Here is a 25,180-nt window from a genome sequence, read left to right as displayed (position 1 = left end):
ACGCACACACAGGGGAATGCTGTACCATCCTCACACTCTCTCTGTTTTGTTGTGTGTTTAGTGGCTCTTTCCAAGCAAACACACATTTATGGCAACTTTTCGCACACTTGCTCTTCCCTCTTCCGACTTTGACCTCCGCTCACTTCTAACAAGGTCATCCATGGATGGCTGGACTTGAACTCGCAGCATGTGTGTGTGTGTGTGTGTGTGCTTTTCAGGAGAGACCTCAGGCTAAGTGTGCATTTTGTGTCTCTCTGCATGACTCTGCTGTCAAATATACTTTTCTTTTTCAGCTCTATGACAAAATTTGCGGGTGCACACAGGTTTTTGAACACATTTTGTGTGTGAAGAGACTTCTGTGTTTTTCAGGGTAAAGTTTTCCTTGACTTCTCCATTCAAAAGTCCTTTTCTAGCCTTGACATGGCCTCTGAGGGTAGATTAGCTGTTGGGAGTGGTAGGCTCAATTGGCAGTTAATTTATTCAGTATTTTACACGCCAGTTTGTCACCATCCCAATCCCCACTCCTCAGTCCCCATGTCGGGTGAGCTCACAGCTCCTAATGCAATCATCGATATCAGGAGAGGGAATAGCGAGCGCTGTGGGGGCCCGAAGGGGAGGGAAACCGGCTATTCATGTTATGTTAATGCGAGCGGTGATAGAGAGAGATAAGGTCCCACTGGGGGCACTGGTGCTCGCAGCTCGGGTGATCAACACGCTGCAGCTGTGAGGGCGTGCGAAGGGAGGCAGAGGGCTGGCGTGTGTGTGTGTGTGTGTGTCTGTGTTTGCAGGAGTGGCTGTTAATTGGTGGTTGGGGTTTCAACAACAGAGCACTAATTAGGGTTGAGGAATGCATGCACGCAAGTCTCATGTCTAATGCAAAGGAATCCGTCTCCACGTGTTGGGATAAATGGTCTGGAAAGTCACGGATCGGCTAATGAGGAGCGACCGCGTCCAAAGCTAACTGGCTCTCTACTGGTTTGCTCCTATACGGCCGACAGAAGGAGAACTCTACTGAAGGAATACATGTTTGAAAAATCATAAGCATTTGTATAATTAATAATCAGGCGCCTAATTAATTCAAACGTGGGCACCCACTGCCCTACATGTACAAATGCACTGAGTTACGGTGAGCTCTAACTGGCTCGAGCTATTATAAAACATCCTAATCCAATGTAGCAGCATGCAGCAGGAAGTCGAGTCATATAGGATCTGAGGGGGGGGGGTAAACTCTGTTCTGGTTTGAATGGCCCCGCCGTAGCCTCGCCTGTTAGCCGTGCCAGCGACTTGGCTCATTATCGGCCGCCAGTGCATTACAAGGTTTTCTCTCTGCGTATCAGTGGACTGTGAAAGTCACCTAACTGGATTAGCCCACCAGCTCACCAGCCAGGATGAGACGGGGCCCAGCAGGAGGCCTCCCGCTCGCTTCCAGAGTGCGTGAGAGATAGAGAGGGAGCGAGCGAGCGAGAGCGGACGGAGCACAAAGAGAACGAAAAGGCGGTCTGTGTCCGTCCTTTCTGTTTGTGCTCGACATGCACTTCATTGGACGCCTGCGCACGGACGGCTGCGTGGGGCGTTTGAGGCCAGGGCTGTTCTTTTCAGGCAGTTTGTTCAGAGCTCGCTGTGTTGCTCTCAAACTATGATATTTCAAAGTCTCACTGAAGAGTGCGTTCAAAAGATCCAAACTGTGATTCAGTGTTTTTCCAGACAGGAAGACAGACACACTGTCTCAGTGCTGCTGTTTATAGCATCGCAGAACTGGGGATGGGGATGTCAGTCTGTCTGTCACCTGGTCGTTCCATCACTTTGGCCCAGACTGATATATTTATTACTACTATGGGATGGATTGGTTTAGTTTGTACGTACATTCATTCTCCCGAGAGTTTGTTAAAAGTGTGTGAATTGGTCCTTGCAACTTTTTTGAGACCTTTGACATCAGCCCTTATCGCCAAACACTCAGGAATCTCCTTGTCTTTTCACATTGACATCTTCATCAGTCTCATCTTTGTCAACATGGGATATTTGTTTTCTTCCAGTTTTGCATCAGTCAGAAACAACATTCTTTCTGCTCTATTCTCAAATTGACTCATTGGGGGCAACTGACGTTTGTACATTCTGTGTTTTCACATACAGACCCCTCCAGAAAATTTGGGGGAAATGTATAGTGCATGTGTGAAGCAGCTCCACAGACTTCGGTGCTCCCCTGACTTCTTAACTTCTTGCTTCACCATCAGGCTAACATTGTATTTGACAGAGCAGCTTGTAGTTCTGTGGACAGAGTGATGAAGTCCATAGGCTTGTATTTGTGCTGTCTGCTTGTCTGTTTCTATCTAAGTAACATACTTACCATGGTGCATCTTCCAAGGTTGACATTCACTGACATTGGGATGGTTATGCTAAACAAACTGATTTATTTAACTTGACTGAACCAAGCAATTACACGTGTGAATCATGCAATTATTTCTCAATGTTTTATCCAAATATCCCATTGACAGCATAGTGCCTTCGTCGATGAGCAGCTCTTATCAGTTAGTTTCTGAGTTTCCTTCTGTATTCAACGCGCTGGTAAGGGTTTCAGTCTCGCCCCTTTCACAGACACTTGATTTATGAAACCGGCTTGGCAGTTACACAACGGAAATTCTTCGCGTTTCTTCTTGTCAGCTTGTCACTATTTTTGCTGACGGTCCAGTATCTGGGCTCAAAAGTGCATTTCGAGAATCCACAGCATGCAACAACACCGTGAATATTTAATCTGGCGGTGCAGGAGCCGCTGTGGAGGTGCGCTCCATCCGTCGGATATGTTTCAGACGTTCTGTGTCGGGGATTTGGTTCAGAAATTCAAACTCTGTATATCTTCTTTTTTCCTCTCCGTCTTTCTCAGTTCCCCCGTCTGCCTGCCTCTCTCTCTCCCGCCTCGCGACCCTGTTTTCAAACCGCTTCAGTTTGAAGTCTGAACTTTGAAGACATTTCTCCAGTGCCCACCGTGCAGCGCTTGACATTTCTGACATTGTTTCTAATCTTTATTCCGTTCCTGTTAGCTGTGGCTTGGATGCAGTTGTTTACGACGACAGCCAGCCGTCACTCCTGACCCCATTCATCTCAGAGTGTGTTCCCTCTCTCTCCCTCTCTCTCTCTCTCTCTCTCTCTCTGTATCTACTCCTGTACAGTGAAAGGTTCTTCGTCCGGCTGAATAAGAGCGGCTTGCCCAAGTCGCCGGAGAAGACAGAGAGACAATGCACGCTGTTTGTGGTTAGTGGTGTAGCAGTCTAAACTTGTGTAGAGCTGACCTGACTCTGTCATGCTACATTATGCAGAAAGCACGAGGATGCTCAGTCAGTGCTCTGCAACCGGTTGACAACGATTGATTCCGATGCTAATGTGTATTTTCCCGTGTCTTCTGTCAGGATTTGGGAAGCAGCGATTTGCGAAAAGACGTCTACATCGTTGTGCACATCGTAAGAATAGGTGGGAGCTGCTTCTTTAATCTTCTGAACACGACATCGTTTTTTTTCAAATCCCTCAGGCTTCCATAGCAGTTCTGTTGACACAATCCCTCTTTGTGTTTGTGCGCAGGGAGGATGGGAGCAGGGGAGAAGAAGAACCTGTGCAGTGTGCAGTACCGGCGGCCGTTTGGCTGTGCTGTCGTCAGCATCGCCGACCTCCTCACTGCTGACTCTAAGGACGACCACCTGCTCAAGGTTTATGCGTAAGTCACTGCAGACAACTCACATCTAAGTCCTTTTCTCACAAATATACTATCATGAGGCAACTCACAACTCAGGAATCTAGTGCCTTGGAAGAAGCTCCATGCAACTGCAGGCAATTCAATTCCAGTCATCTTATTATCTCGTAGTCCAATTAACTGGCAGCAGCATCGACATTTCACAAACAGAGGGTAGACGTTACACATTTCCCTCTTGCACTTCAGAGGTAAAGAGCAGCCGTGGAAGTGTTCTGTGATCCATTCCAGTCTGCGCAAGGTCCCAAGGGACAGAGAAGGCTTCTGTCGACACAGTGGTTTGACCTAGATTATATCTGGATCAGACTGACTGGCCAAATACACAAAGCTCAGGAGAAAAACACAACCGCTTTCTCTACACCTGCACTAAGACTGAGAGCTTTCAGTTGGATTAGCATGGAAGTTCTCAGTTGAATGATTAGTTTTTACCCCATCTGCAATGAAATGAACAGCCTGATAGACACGCTACTAATTCCTTGGGACAACTTAACTTAACTTTTGTCCAATTTTAGAGAAAAAAGTCAAATTTCTCAAGCCAACAATCCAGCCTGTGGAAACAGTTGAATTGTGTCTGCTGTGAAAACGTCTGCATGGGTTTGGATACCACGAATCTCTATCTGAAAGTTTCAAACTGGGGTTTTGGGATTTGTTGCATTATGAGAAATTAAGGACCCAGTGTTATCTTTGTCTCTGTTTCTCGTGAGCACCATAAATGCATTAACATTCAAGACTCGGTTATTGGAATTCCGCGTTAATCATGAAAATCTCTAGTTCATTTGTTCCATTTTATTCATTCTCTGTTTCTCAGGTGTAACACAGAGAGCGAGTGGCACCAGATCCACGAGAACATCATCAAAAAGGCCAGCTCCAGATACAACCTGTCTGGATCCAACACCGGTAAGAGCCACTTCTCTTTTATCCAATATTGCTTCCTCACATCTCCACATCACACTTGGCCTTTGGACTTAAAACAACGAGGGGGGTTTAGTCATCCGTTGTCCCGTGATGACAAACCTAGCAGCTCACTTGCATCATCATCATCATCATCATCATCATCAGTCTCTTTCCATGTGATAATCAGCTTCCGGTCAGTCCCACTTAGTTTGTACGTGCGTGGGAAGTTTCCTCTTTCTTCACATGCACGGAGCTCGCTGCTGCAACCGCACTCAGAGGATTTTTTTTTATAAATAAACGCGTTTGCACCACATGGAACAACAACGTCGGCAGTTTCCCGTGGCAACAGGTTGGCGGAGAATTAAAACACGGAGTTCTTCAAACGTCAAAGAAATGTCGTCTGATATTTGAAAGGCTTGTTTGGCTCCGAGGGCTGTACATCCCTCCTGTGGATTACAGACAGAATCATCAAGCTACAGCTGTCGGAGGAGTTGTGTTGCCAATAATCTTGTGTACGCAAACAGACGATGAACGTCTTGATTGTGATTTTAAATTAGAATGTGCAGTGGAGTCAGAAGCGAGACGACGCGCTGCAGTCGTTGGAAAGCGCCGGCCCGTGTGCAGCTGTTTGCATCGGGAGGTCAAATCCACAACCGGCAGCAACAGTTCATCAGGAGTTTCCCTTGATGTTGATTTACATAACGATTTCCGGGCTGTAATTTTCATAATGGTAAACGTTCATTTTCCACATTCACGCAGCTGATTGTCTTCTCACGTCTCCCTCGTGTATTCTTATAGGCACATTACAGCCCGGCTCCATAGAAAAGGTTGATTATTATTGAAGTAGCGTGACGCATGCAAACCGGAGTTGTGGAAAATGAGGCTACATGATATGAATGTCAAGAATCTGTGAGACGGATCTACCGAGTCAGCTCCTCTTTCTACCTTCGCTCCGAAACGCCAATAATTACTTGAGGAGAAGTGGTACAGCTCCAGTGTGTCGAGTTATCACGACTAGGCTTGAAGGGATGCCGTAATTAAACTGAAGGACTACAAAGCCGTTTGGAACATTCTGAAATACCCGAGAATGACAAAACTGCAACATCCAGCTCAAATCTCAGGTGGAGATGTAAAGCGTTTGTATTTCTGAGCAGACTCAAAAGTTGACATTAATTTCGGATAAAACATAAAACTGAGGAATGGCACTAAAATGGACTCTCGGCGCCGATATAAGGTAGTAAAACATTTCCGAAACTGATATATCGACCGATATACATATATAAAGAAATTGGCAATGATTCCCTAGATGTCGGTATCAAACCCCAACATATTAATGTATTTGGGGTTTGATATTTTATACTTTAACCATAGATTTGATTATTAAAACCTGTCAATCAATAAAAACTCAAGTAGAGATTAGTTAGCACAGATATCGTTGTTGTAGTTAAACTCAAAGCACACAACAGGTGAGTGTGTGTGTCTCCGGTAGAAGCTGCACAGTGTTTTGTGCCTGCTGGTTGTCATTAATACTTTTTCTCATCAAAAACCAACCTCCCCCGACAGAAGGCTGCACGCTGCCTGAAGACACTGTATTTCCTTGTGATGTTTTTTTTTTCCATCTTGTGCGTGTTTGCTTCAGGCTTTGATTTGACAGCATTATGCACACTCCCCCAACACAAACACACGCGCACACACATCATAAACCCACGTAAGTGAATTATTTGAAAGAGCTTGTTGTCCTTCTCTGGCTGCAGTTTATCACAAACACTTGGATGTTAGCTATTGATCAACTGTCCCCCCGAGACATCGATCGGGCCGAACGGGCCATTTGCTGCAGTGCCTCCTCTTTCAAAGTGCATTAGAGGAGAGCTGCAGCTAATTCACACAACTTTGTCCCGAAAGCCTGTTTCCACCACTTATCTGAATTTGACATTGATCCCATGAAATGAAGGAAAAAGCGCTTTAATCACAAGGCGGAGGTAATCGCTTCAATTTCAAAAGATAATGAACGCTCGATGCCAGGTTTCATTTACGTGTTATGAGCACCATTCATCTGCCTGAGCTGCATGTATTAATCACCATTTTTATTAGCTCCCATAGTTCAGTTTCACTTGTCAAGGACTATGCTCTTATTGGCTCTTTTTAACTTCCTCTATCCCTTTTAATTATATCACATACACACGCACACGCACACATACACACACACACACACTCGCACTGCTCTGCCTCTGCATCGAGCAGGACTGGTAACATTTGAGACAAGTTGCCTTTTTGAAGATCCACATTCAGCAGCTGGTTTGAAGTAAACTAAAAATCTCCCGGTAGTAGCCATCCCTCCTGTTTATCGTGTGAGGGTCGCAAGGCACTGGATCCTATTCCAGCTGATTTGGGTGAGAGGTCAGACTCCAACACGATTTCTAACAGACTAAATATCTAGGCAATTCTTCACAACTGTGATGTCATAGAAGCGTTTGAGCTCTCCTCCAGCCTATGAGCTGTGATTTCACAGTAGCAGGAGGATCATTCAGCCTCTCTTCTTCCTTGCGTGCGTTCTTTCACAACTTGCGGTCTTGAGATGTTCAGGGGGTCACACATTACCTGAACTTTCCCCTAGTGAGGCCCCCCCGACTAGTGTGTCTGCTCTCCCAACTGCATTTCATCATTAAGTGTGAGCTTGTCTTAACCTGTGGGACTGTGGGAGGAATCTGGTGCGGACAAAACCAGCACAGACACAATGAGAACATTTAAACATTACGGCCTTAAGGTCTGAGATTGCTTTTAATTTGTCTTGCATTAAATTGCCCGTACATTAACAGTGTCCTGCCCACACTACATGCAAAGCAGCTACAGCATCGCCTACAGCTCAACGCTACTCGTCTGAAAAGTCAATTCCTTCCAAAGGGCGATTACTCTGCTGCGGAGAAACATGAAAGAATACGTAACACTTGAACGCATCATCTTTCGGTCAGGTCAGGGTCTCCCCTTCAGTATGTTTCGGTAGAATGTCCGTGCAGGAGTTATTGAGTAACACCATACATAATTTAAAGGCCACCATTTATTACACTTAGTGTCAGGAGGGCAATTAAAACAAGAGTGCAGTGGACTGAGATAACGTAATGTGCGCATATGTGTGTGCCATTTGTGCGCCTGGTCTTTGCGTGAGTGTGTGTGTGTGTTTGTGTGTGTGTGTCGCTGTGATCCTCTCCTCTTAAACAGACCTGGCAGTGTGCCAGAAGTCTCCTATTAGCAGCCAATTAGCAGGGGAGAGACGAATGCACGGCCCTTAGAATATAAAGAACACGGGGTTGTTTGGGTAATAAAGAGGCAGCGAGGGAGAGACAGTTGTTTTGTCTCGCATGTAGCCTAATGAATATCTCGTTGTTCTGTACCTGTAGGCTTCAGGGTCACTCTCGGGATGATCCAACTCGAAAGACGAGACGCAGAGTTGATGAGAGGAGAGGTTGATTCCCGTTCACTTGTAGCAGAGTGTAACTGTTGAAGCGTCTTTCATAAGAATCTGGCTGTGCGTGAGTCAGGTCAGGTGGATGAATCGGCTCCCACCTCCACACGCAGGCGTAGGCAGCGACAGAAGAGGCTGCGACAACTCCAACGTTTTGTTTTGGAGTTTGTGACGAGGCAGGCCGGGTGGGCAGAGAGGAGCAAGGGTTGAGATTGTTTTTTTTTTTTTTACTCTTTTGTATTTTATCAGCATCAGCTCCATCTTTCAGGCAGAATAGTACTGAATCTGGTTTGCCTAATGTAGCCCGGCTGTAGCTTTAAGAGCCTGTGTGTGTGTGTGTGTTAATGTGTGTTTTGATGCCAAAGGCTTGATCCACATTAAGGGGCCAGCAGATTAGGCCTGAGTGGAAAAAAAAACTCTCCCCTGAACTTGGAACGGGAAAATGGGACTCTCCTCTCAATTCCCAAAGGACCTTGGTGCCACTTTGAACTACAGTTGATGGACTGTGTGTCGGTTTGAATTATTTATTATTTTGGTACGGCTCCAGATAAATGGGTAGATCAAGGCACTTTGTTTCAAGTTCTCTGCAGCATTTCCAAAAGAACTCATTCAATCTGAGACAGACAGTAGGAAGGTTCACATGCACGCATATCAACACCGCTCTCATGGGGCTACAGGATCCGACTGTTGCAGATCAGATTTGCAAATGTTGAGGGTCAAAGTTGAGGTTCAAAGTTCACCAAAGTTGATCTCCACTTTGGGGGAGGATGAATAAATACATTGGTGGTGATATTTGCTTTGCCTTCTCGCATTTGTGGCCATGCGCTAAAGAGGGAAAAACGAGCTCTCACATGTGAGAAAACTCACAGTCCAACAACTTTATGGTCGCCGATGTCACTGCACAAAGCTACACAATGCAGTAACAGCTAAAAACACCACACAAACTCTGGCAAGACAGATTAGAATTTGGCGTGCAGCTACAGTCTAGATGACGTGGCAAGATAGGGTATTAGCTGTAGCTGTATACTATAAAATACAGTGACTAAATATTTGTCTACATTTTTACTAAGAGTACACTTGTGTTTTACCAGACACACTATCATGGCCACAGAAATATGTTTTGGAAAAAGTCTAAAAAAAATGATTGTAACCCACCTGGCATCTTATCGTTTCATTTTTTCCCTTTCAACATAACTTAATAAAACGAGAACACTATCCAGCCATGACAAAATTAAGTTTTCTATATTAGTGTGTTTCTCTGAGATCCTCAATTTGGCTCCAGCTCGAAAACCTGAAACCTCTTTTTTCCTCAACCTCTTCTGCCTCTGCGGCCCTGTTTTGTTTGGCACATCGCGAACACGTTAACAAACAAGTCACGTCTCTTTGTTGACTCTCAGTGACGGAAATCTCTCACACAGCTAATGAACCATTTCACCGCTGCCTCCCAACTTTCCTGAAAACATCCACAGCAATAATCGTCATCGTCTCTGGTGTGTTCCCTTGCTGTTTAGCTCCTAATGTATCTGCCTCTCCTTGTCATGAGCACTGACAGACACACACATGCACATCAAGGAGCTGCATTTCGGGAGCTGTGTTTTAATTTAGCTGTGCTGACATTTGGAATTATTGCATAAGGATATTGATTCCAGGCAGCGGCCTTTATGTGGGATTTCCTCCTGTTAAAAAAAGACTGCTGCATGACTCACAGGCTGTTTGCATTTGGGCGTCCATGTTATTTTTATGGACATACGCGCAGAAGAGGATAGCAGGTTTAACAGATATATTCTATCCATCTGAATTATTCCCTTTTTTCTGAATTCGAACATTCATTGTTTGTGTCTTTGGTATAAGATATGAGGTTTAAAAATGGCCATGATTTTTCTGCAAATATGAATATACGATATAAGGTTTTGAATGTTGCCGTTTTTTTTCATTTCAGGCCTGGCGGTGGCTCTGCAGCTTCTCCACGGCGACATCGAGCAGCTGAGACGGGAGTACATGGTCCTGTTCACCCGCGGCGTGTCCATCACCAGGAAACTGGGCTTCTCCGACGTCATCATGCCAGGTAGAGCAGCACGAACACAGCATCACTACCAGAACTTACAGAGCAGGTGTTTGAAAGAAAGCAAAGCTGTCGGCCTCTGCAACCTTGAGCCAGATGTTCAATTGTCCTCCTTCTGAAATCATCCCTTGATATACTTCATCTAGTGCGAAATGATACATAAATAATATGGCCTAAATAAAAAACAGATAAGTAGTGATTTTGTGTAATTAAACACTTCTTAAAGACTATTGATGCAACAAATCAATGGTTGAATTCAGGTTCAGAAAATGAAAATATCAGATATTACATTAGTCAATCGAGCTGAAACTTAACAAACTATCCGTTGTGCTTGAGGTTATATCACGGCAGACCGCACAAATACAGAAATGAAAAACTCAATTTAGTCCTGGATGATCGAAAGAACATGGATTCATCGCCAAAAAACTGAAAAGAGGACTTTCCTGTTAATTGCACGTTGTGTTGTTGCTATGTGGATGAAGGGTCACCTTCACATCTGAATGAACAGACATGTACCAAAGATGTGTAAAAAGATGTCCGTGCACCAGAGTCTCTGTCTCTCTCTGTGTGTTAAAGCTTTGGGATTCTTTTTCAGTTTTTGTTGTGGCTTCACTGAATTTTGCAAAGTTTCCTTATTTTCAGTTTCATGGAAATAGCCCAACTAGTCTGATGGTGGATGAACCACTCAGCCCCACACAGTATTACCGCCTTACTAAATGATTTAGCTTCTTTTGAGACTTCCTGGAATTGTTTGGACATTTTCAAAACTCAACCTTATTTACTGTTGGGCTTCCAGCTGGATTAGAAGGGTTCTTTGAATTCCCTCATTGAACTTCCTGGGAAACCGTTTCTTCCTGGAAAAATAAAGCGGTGCGATCACTGGAGGGGCGATATTTTAGTTTATTCATCATAACTACAATTTCCGACCAATAAATTGTAGAAAAACAATCCTGCTTTTTTACTGTCTCAGTTAAACGTCTTTTCTTTATGATAACCTATACTTGTTTCCAAAGTAAACTGAGTTCATTTATATCTATATCTTTATAATGTGTACCTCCGACTTGATATTTTAGCTGACACCCTCGAGGCTAAGAACTTAATGATGTGTTAACATAGTAGACATTGATTCGCCTCATCATCATCCCGTCTGCTGTAGTTGCCTAGGTAACGCCTGCTGCGTGAGTGATCTCCACCTAAGGGCGCTCCCTCAGATAGATGAAATATTCCCCCTGATTCAGGTAGATAGACATCACTCATACAGCCCCCTGCAGAACCCCCCCCCCCCGGGCCTATCTGGATGGGGTCTTGTTGCCTAGGTGACAAATGTACAGCCACTTGAATGTCACATGATGTAATATGTAAGATATTTACATATACAGGAGGGAACGTACAAAAAGGGAAAGCGGCTGAATGAGCCGTCCCACCCTTTGTCTCTCCATTCATTTATGAGCGCTGGACGTCAGGGGACTGATTTTTATGTTATTTTTTTTGGTCCTCAGCAGAGCAGTTCTTTTAAATAAGTGAGGTGTGCTGCCTGGTCACCGAGATAAAGAGGAAGCCCAGACTGTGGGTCCCCCAGCGTCTCACTAACACAGATTTATGTTCACTGTCTTTGTCTTTGTCTGACTACAAACCCCGAACGCTGAGCGCTCTCACCCTTTTTTTCTGCAAGTGTAACTCTGCCCTTGGGCTCAGGAAACTGTCTCCCCTTCTCCCCCCCCCCCCCCCCCCCCCACACACTCTCCCTCTTCTCTGGATTTGTATCTCTTTGTCTCTTTCTCCGATTTTTTTCCTTTCACTCTTTCCCTCGTCCAGCCGCTCTGCCCCCTACCTTCCCCACTTCCTGTTTTTTTCCGTTGTACTTAAGAAAACTGCTCCCTTGTGTGTCCACCTTCCTGAAGTCTTTGTGTGTGTGTGTGTGCGCTGCCAGCGGACAGTATGGGTGTGTATAGAATGCCTCACGTTGCCACGGTTACTGTTGTTAAGAGCAGAAAATCAATGCTGACCCTCGAGATGGAGATATGATGAGCACACACACACACACACACACAAACACACACAGACACACACACACATAGAGGTTACCCAGGGAACTTATTTTACAATGTGTCGGACTACAGAGGAAACAGGCCTCTTCTTTCCTCACCCAGATCACTTTGACTTCCTCTACAGAAGGAAATTAATGTGTTGCCTAAGCCAGACATTGTGCATTCAGCTGCAATAATAACAAAAAAGAGACAAATATTACTTCCGAGGATTATTCCCTCATACTCCACTTGACCATAGACTCAGTTGCATCAGAGTTCATGGGTCATATTTTTGTTTTTATGATTTCCACACCCTGTATTCACTGTTCACGCTCCTACTATTACCAAGTCTTTTGAGATGTATGTGCAGGAACAGGTAACTGTGACACCTTGTTTTTCTTCATTGTGTACATGTATGTTGATCATGTCTGAACATTTTATCCCCTTTATGGGCCAGGTAATCCACTCAAGTCATTCTTTATTCGTATAGCCCATATTCAGAATTAACTATTTAACAATCTGTACAACGTGCTGCCCTGACACACCTGCTGCACATCTGCATGTGAGAGAGTGTTGGGTACAGTAGCTCAACTGTGGATTCAGAAATCTAATTTACTTGAAGTGATGTCACTTGAGCCGGGGCTACACGCATGAAAAAATCATGTGGTTTGGAGATGGGAAGAAATAGGCCTCATTAGGCCGTGTAAGGAGCTACTGTCATCATGAGATTATTCAAAAACTATAAACTCTTTCAAAACAAGGTCATTCAGATTCCTTATCCTAAAAATACATCAGATTTTCAAATCCATCGGACGCAAGACCGGCGCAGGTATAATCGCTACAGGATCTGACATGGCATATTCTAAATCTTGCATTCTCAGATGGTCAAAGGTCAGGAGCTGAAGCTTAGATTTCATGTCAGCTGAGGATTTATCTTTAAATGGCCACAATGTAAAAGCTGTCCACCGCTGTCACGGACTATTACACCAGAAGTTGTCGTCAAGCTGCAGACAGATCATTAATAATTCTTGCTTGTATGCATAATCAATGCCCTGTCGCCTTTTTTCCCCTTGTTCCTACAGGAGAGATGAGGAATGACCTTTACATCGCACTGGAGAAAGGAGAGTTTGAGAAGGGAGGGAAGAGCGTCGCCAGGAACGTAGAGATCACCGTGTACGTGCTGGATATTGACGGACAGATCCTCAAGGTAAGAACACATCTTTTTAACAAAGACCATCACTGTTATCTAAATTCTATATTAAATTCTTAATTTCTGAAGTACTTTAAGAACAGTAAAATGTAAGTTCTTATTCGACTCACAGTTTTACTAAATAATCTGTGTCGTTCTTTTGGAGCCGAGCTCTTTATTTAAATATTGCTGACCCAGATGAGAAACTGAGAAGTGCCTTTCCAGTGTGTTGCTCATTTGTGCTGCAGCACAGTGACAGTCTGCTTCTGTGGTTTCCTGCGCTGCCTCGGCCTCAGAAAGAAAATAGACTCAAATATAACCCTGCTGCCACCGCCTCTGCCACCGTGGCGCACGCAACCCTCACACACACACACACACACACACAAACCAGGTCATTCCCCCCTCAATTGCCATTTGTGGCGCGTGTGTTACGGTTTTCAACCAATGGCTCACATATTAATTCATCGCGTGCTCGCTCTTCACCACATCCTGTCATGGCCTCTCATTTCCTCTCTTCACTTCCTGTTCTTTCTCTGCATCAGTTGCCTCCTCCCGCTCTGCTCACTGTCTCGTTCTCTCTCCCTCCTTCAGAGTCACGTGGCTGCCGGCTCGGGGGAGCCAGGTGGGGACGAGTACCACTCCCTGGTGCTGTACCACAACAACAGTCCGCGCTGGGCGGAGCAGATCAAGCTCCCCATCCCGGTCGACATGTTTCGGGGGTCGCACGTCCGCTTCGAGTTCCGACACTGCTCCAGTAAGTCGCACTGGGACTGCGGATACTCGATCCCATCACTCCAGACCGTTTCATGCATCCTCTGGAGGTGCAGCAGTAAAGAGGTGTTCTCATGGAGAGCAACACAATGAACATTCCACTTTTCTTCCAGCTTCAACCTGCCAACCATGCAGCCTCAAGCACCGAGGCTGCTGCCGCCTCAGAAATAGACTATTTCCTCATAATGCGCTTGTTTCAGTATTTTCATAATGAGACTGTTTGTTCCGACTCCTCACCTCCTAATGAGACAAAGCTTTAATTATGACCAAAATACGGCTCACCGGCCTCCCCCGCCCTCTTTCTGGGCCACAGGGAGAGAAAAGCCAAATCTCCTCTCTCATAACAAGCTGATATTATCAGACCAAACTGGGAGTGTGCAGTAGACATAGTAGCCTTATTAGCGCTGCCATTGCTAGCGTTGCCATTCCAGGGTTGCCCATTAGGAGCCCGGTTCAGGAGCCTGTGGGGACACCGAACTGAGGAGATCATATCATTCTCACAAACTCTGGGGACAACTTCCCTGCTTCCATGTGCAGACAAAAAGGGAGAGAGGGAGAGAAAAAGCAAATTTTGTTATTATTCTTAAATGCTCTTGTATTTGTAGCTTTTATGCAGCAAGCTGTATTGGTTAATTTGTTTGCAGGGAGTTGAGAGTTGTTCCTAAATGAGGCTAAAGTGGAGTTTAAGGACCTGACAGCCTCGGTAGTGCAAATACTTTGTTTTGCATAAAATAAATAAAATACAAGGTCTTTGAAAATTTGGAAATTTAAAACCCTGAATTCCAGACAACAGTGTAGTGTATTTGCTCCACATACACACATCTATCTATCCTCTACCTGTTCTGCCAAGCTCCGCTAAGCCTGCATTTCTCACAGCACCACTTAATCTTCCCTAATCTCGTTGTGCCCAAGTCTGTGAGGGTTTATATATTGGTAAACCCTGTCTGAGGGGAACCACACACAACGACAAGCAAAAAAACAAAAACAACATATAAGCAATAACTTCCCTGGTGTGAGAACTTAATCACAGCAAAGCGAGACAGACATATAATCTCACCGGTGGAGTAACTCGTGCTTCCCCTGGGGGAGACAACACAGACACGAAACATAAACACAAGACTGACGCTGGATGAATGAAACCGAAAAGAAACCTTTGCTTCCTGCTGTGCGCGCATTAGCGCATTATTGTCAAAGCAGCCGATAAATCAGATTACATGTAATCATGCAAAAGACCCCCAGAGCTTAAAAAGCTCCTTAAATACACAGAGGCAACATAATCAGACGCTGTTAGTGCCTTCGGTGGAGGTTGTTTAGAAGGCCGGGTGGAGGGGGGGGGGGGGGGGTGGTAACGATGTATTTATAGATGCATAAGATGTCACACTGCCCACAACAGTGTTTCCATGCTATGGTCGACCCTTAATGGTTTCCTGTTGTGTTACTCACCAAAATGCATTGCTGTTGTCATTGAGGCCTCATCAGGGCTGCTCATCTCTCACAAGCACCTATTATCACTTCTTAGCCAATACAGATGTTTATATGATTAACATGCCAATGTTTGAAATTATTTATATGCGTGTCCCACCCTATTATTTTTCTTTACTCTTTTTATATAAACGCTCTAATCACATAAATGCAGCACATTTTGTTTATATCCTCCATGTTTTTTGTTTTTTTTTCACTTTCAAACTACATGAACACATTGAAGCCGAAACTACAACTTCACCAGGGAATTAAAAAAGAAAAATTCCTTGTTCTGCACTGCTGTCCGTTTTCATGTCAAATTTTAACGGGTTGTTCTCTGGCCCACCCTTCCACCAAGTTTCATGGAAGGTAGTTTTTGCATAAACCTGCAGACAAACGGTCGGGTGTGAAGACTTTGGCCGAGGTAATAATGGTTCTCCGCTCCGCAGCACAACTCAGCGTACCTTTAACTTCCAGACAGAATAGTTCCACAATAGTTTTCTGCCCCGATGAAAAGTTTAAAATTCGGAGTTCTTCATATTCTTCTTCTTCTCTCCTCTTTCAACATACAGACTGCATTCTGAGGCAAAGCGGCACCGGTGTCACAATATTATCTTTTGATATGTATTTGCTTGCTGGCAGCCTGTGCTGGTGTGCTTTGGACTCAATGTCATGTCCATGTGTTGTTGTTTGGCAGCTAAAGACAAGGGAGAGAAGAAACTGTTTGGCTACTCCTTTGTTCCTCTGATGCAGGAGGATGGCAGGACTCTGCCAGATGGCACCCATGAGCTCATTATCCACAAGGTAAGACCCACACACCCTCACTACCAGCATTCGGACAATGCTTGGACACAGTGCACTGCAGAAATGTTCATCTAGATCTGTAAATTTGGGCTACACAGTTATATTTTGATTCAATTTCAGGATTTAATTCCTCATATTGGAGATTTGACATAATAACGGACATAACAGTAGAGTTCTCCAAGCAGAGGGGTCAAATATCCATGATCACCCAGTGAATTCATCATTTGTGAACCCACTCACAGTTTCCTGTCACACGGGTCGTCAAGGCTACTTTATATCTATACATGATCACGCGAATCATTTGCTCTAAATAGCAAAACGCCGTCTCCCTGCTGTTGAGCCGTTTGCCGCTGCAGCCTGACAAACAGCTCCCGTCCCTCCATTACGGCCTGACAGCTCGGTGACTAACGTCCACTTATGCAACATCGCCAAGCTGTGAGGTTTCAATTTTTACCACAAGTGAGTGTTAATATATGTCCGTTTGCTCCTGTAAGAAACACTTGGCGTTCGACTGGAACTGGCACATTTCGTTTCAGGCCCAAGCTGACGCATGTCGTCTCAGAGCTGCAGCGCCCGTCTCCATCTCAGTGTTTAGTTTTGACCTTTATGTCCAGTTTCTGGGTTTTACAGACCTTCGGAGACTCGCAGTCATCTTTTCACACTTTTCGGCTTCGACAGATCAAACGACTAAAGCAAATAAAATGTCCGTCTTCCTGAGTTAAAAGCCTCTGCGAGAATCCTCTTGGGTGTAATTGACAATAATTGCAGACTACATGCTTTTCCTCAGCTGCAGGCAAGAGGGGTGTGGGCACAAACAAGGCTTTTGCGGAGAGCGGTAAAAAGCATGGAGCACAATAATACATTTTATTGCTGTGGCGGAGCGGTGACCAAAAAGTCTGATTATTTATTCCGTTTATTTAAGATGTCTTATAAAACAAAGTCTCCTCTTATTATGGTCCTAGTTTTTTTTCCTTTCTCCGATTTACCGTTACATAACTTCCTAGCCTGAGCCTGCCAGTTCAGGAGGACAACTCTGGTTACCTGGTGTGTTCCCACCATCGGGGTGGACGGGGAGGAGGGGGGAGTTAAGGGCCCATTGTAATGCCAGATGGAAGTTGCTGAAAAGCTCAATGAAACCGGCATGGCCTAGTTTCTCCTCAGACCCAAAATAGACAGACGAATCAGTCCAAACTGTGTGGAAGCTTTGGAGCTCAAACAACCTCAGCTGTGCACCAGGGCTCCGCATTCAAGCCCTGGAAATAACTAAACCTCACCATTCTGTGCAGCTTCTTCATCCCGACAGAATGAAAACACATCTCAGAAACCACATCATGTTGTTGACGGACTGGGATTGGTAGATTCACATGTCATGACTAACACAAGCCGACAAACCCTCAATCTATATGTTAAGAAATTATCTTTAGCATCGCCTCCTTCTTCTCATTTAAGCGTTGGTCTGTTGTCTCTTCTGTATCTCTTCAGTGTGAGGAGAACACCAGCCTGGCCGACTGCTTGCGCTACCTGAAGCTGCCGTTCTCTAAGGCCAACCTCCCGGCCAACAACCAGACGCTGAAGGGCACCAAAGAGTCTTTCTGGATCACCAGCTTCCTCTGCTCCACCAAGCTCACACAGAATGGTAAACTAGACCCGGGGATTGAGGCGTTTTTTGGCTACTTGCCTAGCGAGGTGTGAGTTAGCGTGTATACTGCTGCACAATCCAGTTCCGTGCATATGTTTAATTCAGAAAGCGAAGCACTTGAAGCACTGCTGCCAAAGATGGTGATCAACACCTCACAGAGGGCAAACAAAAGGCTGAACTGCCACATGTTTGAGGTAAATGATGGATGTTAATACCTGGTCGCGAGAGAAAGTGAGAAGAGTATGTGTATGTGCATCCAGGCTGCAGATTACCGATCTGTAGCCTTATCTGTGATGAAAAGAATCATTATCCAACCATGAGGATGAATTGAAATATAGTGAACATCAAAGGAGACGTTTGTTTTTCTTCTCCTCAGTCACTTTTGCATTTCAAACTTCACTATATTAACAGTCAAGTGCATCCTCAGAATTTCAAAGACTGAATAATTATTTTTTTTATCTCATAAAATATCTGGTAGAATAAATAAACAGAAAAAGCTACGGGCAGAATTGACTTCCTTAATATACTGGAGTCTGTTGGCGAATTGATTCAAAGTATTTGCTGAAGGAGACTGTATTTGACAGATTGAAACAAACAAAGCAACAACACACATAGATACACAAGCAGATACACACATGCACACAAATTCCCACATAAAGTTGCAGACACGCACGCTTCAGGTTGAACAGAATCCGAAGAGACGGCTGAAAGACTTTCTTCTCCAGGCTAATGATTTATTCATGCCTACGTTTGGGTACCGTGTCTCAGGAAAAATGACTTTTTATCTCCTTTATCCCCCTGCACTTGAAAATACAATTTATCTGGATTTTGGGGCGATAATTGAAGGGTGTGGCGAGGTGGGCGGCGCTCGTAACAAACAAACAAAGCAATCCTCTTCTGCCTGTCACTTCTGCTTTTCTGTATCTTCTTCATTCACTGTTTGATCTCCCTCTTATTTCCCTGCAGGTGATATGCTGGACCTGTTGAAGTGGAGGGCGCACCCCGAGCGGATCAACGACAGCCTCTCCAAGCTGAAGGAGATCGATGGCTCGGAGATTGTCAAAGTAGGCTCACACATCGTCACATTCTCGGGCCCCCTGAGTTCTCCTGCTCTCTCTCTCTTCTCCTAGTATTGATTGTTTTTGATTGGATTTGAGTCCACGTGTGTTTTTTTTCAGCAAGCTGTGGAGAAGTAGAGTTAATTTAAAGCTTCAGCTCTGTGCCACTTGGTTCAAACTCCTTTTTCTCCCTCTCACATCACCAGTTCCTTCAGGACACCCTGGACACGCTCTTCGGCATTCTGGATGAAAGTTCACAGAGATACGGGCTGAAGGTGTTTGACTCACTGGTAAGTAAGTCGTCTTTTCCGTGGAGGTTTTTTAACATTTTACCGTTTCCCTTGGGTCGAGCACAAATCTCATCGCATTTCAGTCAGACCCAGAAAAACAGACACAAACCGCCGGTGAAAGATCTCATGATGTGCCGCTCCAGAGCTCGCTGAACCAATCTCACCCCGGTCATGCTGCACTGCGCCGATAGAGCGAGGTGGGGAATCGATATCTCTAACTCTCCCTCTTCATCAGTCTCTCACACTGACACACGTACACTCTCTCCTCGCAGCGCAGCATTATAAATGATGGAAAGGTCCAGCGAGCCGGTGCAGTCATCAACTTTCCTTTTTGTGGTTTCTGAGATCAATCCGACAAGTGAACTTTCCGAATGGTTGTAGCTGGCTTGTCATTATTGATTTACTTTTAGTTTTTTGGGGGTTATACAATTTTATTTCATTTTTGGATTTGATTTGCATATTCAAACGTGTAATCTAATCTTTTTTTTCAACCCAATCAATTTCAAGTTGAAAATTCATAAATCACCTCTCTGAGAGATATCACTATAATTAATTAAATGAGCAGTTTAGTCTTTAGCAGTTTAATCTCCCCCACAGTCGTCAAAGAACCAAATGTGTGTGGTAAATGTGTGTACATTTATTGACGAGATGCTCATCTGATGAGAGTATGGTCAGGAAAATGTATAATTTTCACTTTGAATATTTCACTCAGTGTAACCATCAATATCTTGTGACGTTTTTACCAATATATCACTGGATAATTCATGGATCTTGACGAAAAAATTCCAGAAATGAACACGAGTGTGTGTAATGTGGTGCCACATGACTGAATTTAAGGAGGCTGTTGGTTCTTGGTCGGATTTATTCTTAAAACTGTATTTTAAAGGGTTAAAAGAACAGCATGTTCTATGCAAAGTAATCCTGTTTAATAATCTATTCTCTGAATACATTACGTCCAGGTCCATATCATCAACCTTCTCCAGGACAGCAAATTCCAGCACTTCAAACCCGTCATGGACACCTACATCGAGAGCCACTTTGCTGGAGCTCTGTCCTACAGGTACGTGTGACGGGGACATTTCTGCCTTCATGTCTGTGCATGTGGCTGTTTTAAGACGACAGCTCCAGCCTGCAGTACTGTATTATAATGAAGTGTCACATCACAGGCAGTCGTAGAGGTCAACCGGCATCAGAGCTGAGAGGCTGCTCCACTCAGCGCCGGGCTTTGATTTGAAGTGCGAATAAAATGGTTATGGTGCCCCCTGGCTGAGGAAAAGTGAATTATTAAATCACGACTCTTCTCCTCCAATCTGTCACAGGCTAAGACACTGTGCTGCGGGTGTCATCATGGTTTTTTCACTGCTCACAGGCTGCTGCTGCCGCTGCCACATCCATCTGCTTTAAACTCCTCTACCTGTGATTTTGTTTCATTAGAAGTGTCACACATTAATTGGAACTATCTGAGGGTATTATTAGAGAAGCAAGGTGTCAATTAGTCCTGATCAGAATGAGAACATTTTCTTTTCTGACATCAGTTTCCTCTTGGATGGAAACAAGGTCTGTCTTGAGTATCTGATATCGAATATTCTTTCCAAAATGTCCATATTTAAATGTTTTATTGGATTTGTTGGTCATTCTAAGATCAGTATTCCCCACCACAGCTTTTTATACATTAAAATCTTCATGAAACATTTATGAGTAAATGAGTGGTAGAAGTTTTTTCAGAAATTGACGTAAACAGAGGTGAAGCGTTTCACTATAAACTGTGCGTTGCTTGATCTTTATTTTTTCAAAATCCAGTGGGAGACCTTGTGTGATGTTGCTGGAGGGGAATGCTGATGGTGTGCATGTGTGTGTGTGTGTGTGTGTGTGTGTGTGTGTGTGTGTGTGTGTTTGTGTGTGTTCTCCAGGGACCTGATCAAAGTGCTGAAGTGGTACGTGGACCGCATTGTTGACGCAGAGCATCAGGATCACATACAGCAGGTCCTCAAGGTGAGGCGCTTGGAATCACTGAAGCAGACTGAGATATATCCGAGTCGTACACTCCTACGTGCAGCCGCAGAGTCAAGCAGCGCAAGCATTACACACAGTCAACACAGATGCATCCAGAAACACAAACAAACAAACAAACTTGACACTTCTGTCAGCCCCCCCCCCCCGGGCTAATTTATCCCCACATCAGCAGTGAATATGTCACAACGCCATTCATTATTCCCTTCCTCTGTCTGATGCGCCGCTTGCAATTTTAATCAGCAGAAAGTAAAATGTAGTGCCTCTGGTGCTTGGAATGCACATCACATTATTCTAATGGCTCAGGCAGATGCACCATCAGAGAAGCAACGTGCAGCTCCTGTTGTGCAGTTTCCCCATTTATCATTCACCGAATATATCCTGCACCAGGAGCTAATGTTTGATGCAAGTAGCTGTTGTCATGCAGGAAATAATGAATAAGAGAGCAGATGTGTTTCCTCATGAACACGATCAATAAAACATCTGTTGTCAGGCTTTTGAGAGCAGTGGTTCCCAAACTTTGGACGACGAGGGGTGGGCACGAGATGGTTCCCAGAAAACAAACAATTAGAAGAAGCCCATTCAGCAATTATCATAAAAAAAAATGATAAATTAAATTTAAAATACAACTATCAATAGAATATACTCTGCTTTCAGGCTTTCTTTGAATCCCTCAGTTTACAGTTTATCAGGAATCATATGCATGTAGGCAATTTTTCTGTGGACTCACTCAGATCAATATACTCTGTATGCCCCAACCTTCTCTGGGGGCAGTGGGGGGGTCACAAGGCACCGCTCGTTTGGGATCAGGGGCTGAAAGTTTAGAACCTCTGCTTTAGACCACATGCTGTTATCAAGTTCCATTTTCTGATACCTTTAATGATATGATAATTCAATAGTACAGAGTTATGTAGAACTATAAATAATCCAACAATGTTTGATTTAAGTTATCTAAATCATTGTCAGAATGTGGTTATACTACCTGATCTTTGTCTCTCAAAATCCTTTAATTACCTGTCCAGTTATATTTCAATAAAATGAATGAAAATCATGTTAATTAACCGTCATAAATCCCAAATCCAAGATCCGGTCTTAAAGCAACACTGTGTTGATTTATTGAGCAACAGCGCCCCCTGCTTCATGTAGAGAAAAACAACAAACCACTCAAGTAACAGAAAACAACTAGCTACGGCTATTTGACAGTTAGACACTCGTCAGTGAACCATCAAAGCAAGTTTAGAAAGAGTGCTGCTTACATTTTTTATTTCACTGATTACTTTTCAAAAACTAAAATATCTCCTGTTCACACTATAAAAAGGTCAAGCAAACATTTGCCAGTACTTGCAAATATTTATGAAATCCTTAATCACTTTAAACATGATTTTACTATCACAGTTGGCAAATGTCATTGTAATTTCAACACAAGTGCTCTCTCAGTAAAATTAAAATTGAATTGAGTAATAAAACTTCATCTGTGGCTTAAGCACACATCAGGTGAAAGTTCAGTATGACATTGTTCTTCCGCCTGAAGGGGAGTCTGGCTCTCTTTTTTTTTTATTACCCAGCACAAATGATAAACGCTTGTTCCCTCTGTCCTCCAGGCCAGCGAGTACATCTTCAAGTACATCATCCAATCCCGCCGGCTCTTCTCGTTGGCGACGGGAGGCCAGAGCGAGGACGAGTTCAGGGTCTGCATCCACGAGCTCTTCATGTCCATCCGCTTCTTCCTGTCGCAGGAAAGCAAAGGCGCCAGCCCCGTCGCACAAACACAGGTACCGTGCATGTGCCGCTGTCGCCTCTTTGTGATCATCGTGTGCGTCTGTGGATATGTAAATCTCCGCCTGTTGGCACATGTTCACCACATGACGCTTTCTATCTGGAGGACTGCCGTGATAGGTGAGAAATTGGCTGTAATTTAATTTCACGCCGCCGGAGGGCCTGGAGTCGGAACAGGGATTTTCTGCGGCAGCTTTCCCTTTTTCCGGTGGGAGGTTCGCACAGCGGGACGGCCGCCTTCGCTCGTTTTTCAAACCCGTGCTAAACAAACAAGTTAAAGACGCCAAAGATAATTGTAATTACACAGCGGCTGTTTGTGTGTGCCGTTTTTTTTTAAGCATTATCCTCAGAGAAATACCCACATTAGGGCCTCGGCGCTACCTGTGTGTTCCTCTGTGAGTCTGTTTGGGTTTTATCTGATCACCGTCTCCCATTTGTCTGCTCCTCCTTTTCCTTTCCTGTATTTTCCCTATTCAAGTCAGACCTCTGTGCGTGTGTTAATTCTCCAAAGCGTGATAGCACTTTCTTTTCTTTTAATTTCTTGGCGTTTATCTCCCCCCTGTCGGCCCTGAGCATACGTTTTGTTCAAGGATTAAGGCAAAAATAATTCTCGTCAGGTGCATTCCTCCACCAGGTTCTCTTTTCACAGCTCATTTGAACAATTAAACCGATGCGCTCGAGAGACAGAAAAAGTAACGTCATCAAAAGCTCAAGAGTTCTTCTTTGTAATAGCAGAAATCCCTTTGTACTGAGTCGGCCTCTTTTTGAAGACATCCACTGAAAACACTGATGCAAAAGCCACAACACAACGGAAACGCAACCAGGACGGAAGTGAGGGACAGCGGATGTTTACAATGAAACCAGCAGAGTAACTCACTGTGGTCAAGTCATAGATGTTAGGTTAGTGAGCTGTCGTTTGTGAAAAGGTTAGTTTCAGTTTTTTCGGGTTTTCACAAACGATGGCTCACTTTGGTTTCTTTTGGATTCGTGTTTTAAAGCTCTTGAGTGAAACGCCTCCCCCGCCGTACGTGAGAGTGAGATCATGATTGTAACGTTAGATTCTAGTCAGGCTCCCTCTGTGTAATGTCAAAAGCGCTGCGTCATCCCTCCACTTACTTCTGATTTGGACTAATCCGTATTCTCAACACAACAATTGCAGCCTGAGGATACAGGTCAGGTTGATGCCAGTCCCAGTTAATCTGTGGCACGTGGGCACACACAGACCGCGGAGCCAGGTACACATAATCTGGAACCTCTAATGTCAGACTTTTCATCACAGGTCGACTCAACATCTGATGTCGTCCCATCAGAGTGGTGATGAATGAATATTGTGAATTCCGTGTCAATACAGGATTTGTGCACAGATGGAGTTTGAATCCTCTGTTAAATGCTCACTGGGACAATCTGTGTTGACCTGTGACCATGTTTTTCGTCAGGAAAATACACAGAAGAACAAACCTCCAAACTTGATAAACATTCAATGCTCGACAATAGTAACACAAACTCACAAACACAATTGATGCTCTCAGAATCTTTTTTATCTTGCATTGTCCTCCCGGGTTGGTAATGACCTGCGAAACATCACCTTTACCTTTCAACTTTTTGGTGGCAATAACTGGTGTGTTGAATGCATAGGTGTGTCAAATCAACACACTACAATTGATTTAATCTATTTAGATTTAGATTAAAGTCTGTTGCATATTGCTAATCAAATGAGCAGAATTGTGTGTAATAAGCACTTCTATCATTTAACAGAACTTGTTATTTCTAAGCTTTGCCCAGGAGCTTCACATCAGCATGATAATGTGATTCCCTTATAATAACTAGTATAATGGTATGTGATGTGGAAACTGTGTTGAAATGCACTGACTGAGCAATATATGAATATATTGAAATGCTTTGCTTGAGGGATATTGCCTGTCAAGCATCAAAAAAATTAATTTCAGAAATATATTATATTTTGCCAGTGGTGGCTTTTTCCATTTTGTGTCTGCATGCCCAAC

The 25,180-nt window shown here is 44.1% G+C and overlaps 1 protein-coding gene across 6 annotated transcripts in view; it reads left to right on the top strand.

The window, feature by feature from the left end:
- Positions 1–25,180, top strand: part of dock4b (dedicator of cytokinesis 4b) — a 104,747-nt gene that overhangs the window by 44,146 nt on the left and 35,421 nt on the right. For all 6 annotated transcript variants that reach the window (XM_062382928.1, XM_062382924.1, XM_062382926.1 and 3 more), the window contains exons 9-22: positions 3,165–3,246; positions 3,402–3,462; positions 3,571–3,703; positions 4,545–4,633; positions 10,030–10,155; positions 13,262–13,386; positions 13,960–14,122; positions 16,298–16,404; positions 17,887–18,040; positions 19,010–19,107; positions 19,308–19,391; positions 20,351–20,451; positions 21,302–21,383; positions 23,003–23,173. In XM_062382928.1, coding sequence (XP_062238912.1) covers positions 3,165–3,246; positions 3,402–3,462; positions 3,571–3,703; positions 4,545–4,633; positions 10,030–10,155; positions 13,262–13,386; positions 13,960–14,122; positions 16,298–16,404; positions 17,887–18,040; positions 19,010–19,107; positions 19,308–19,391; positions 20,351–20,451; positions 21,302–21,383; positions 23,003–23,173 — 1,576 coding nt within the window. The remainder of the gene's footprint in view (positions 1–3,164; positions 3,247–3,401; positions 3,463–3,570; positions 3,704–4,544; positions 4,634–10,029; positions 10,156–13,261; positions 13,387–13,959; positions 14,123–16,297; positions 16,405–17,886; positions 18,041–19,009; positions 19,108–19,307; positions 19,392–20,350; positions 20,452–21,301; positions 21,384–23,002; positions 23,174–25,180) is intronic.

The sequence above is a fragment of the Platichthys flesus genome, chromosome 23 (assembly GCF_949316205.1).
Source record: "Platichthys flesus chromosome 23, fPlaFle2.1, whole genome shotgun sequence".
Classification (NCBI taxonomy): Eukaryota; Metazoa; Chordata; class Actinopteri; order Pleuronectiformes; family Pleuronectidae; genus Platichthys; species Platichthys flesus.
Note: the sequence above shows the minus strand (reverse complement) of the source record. Positions and strands in the feature narration are given on the sequence as shown.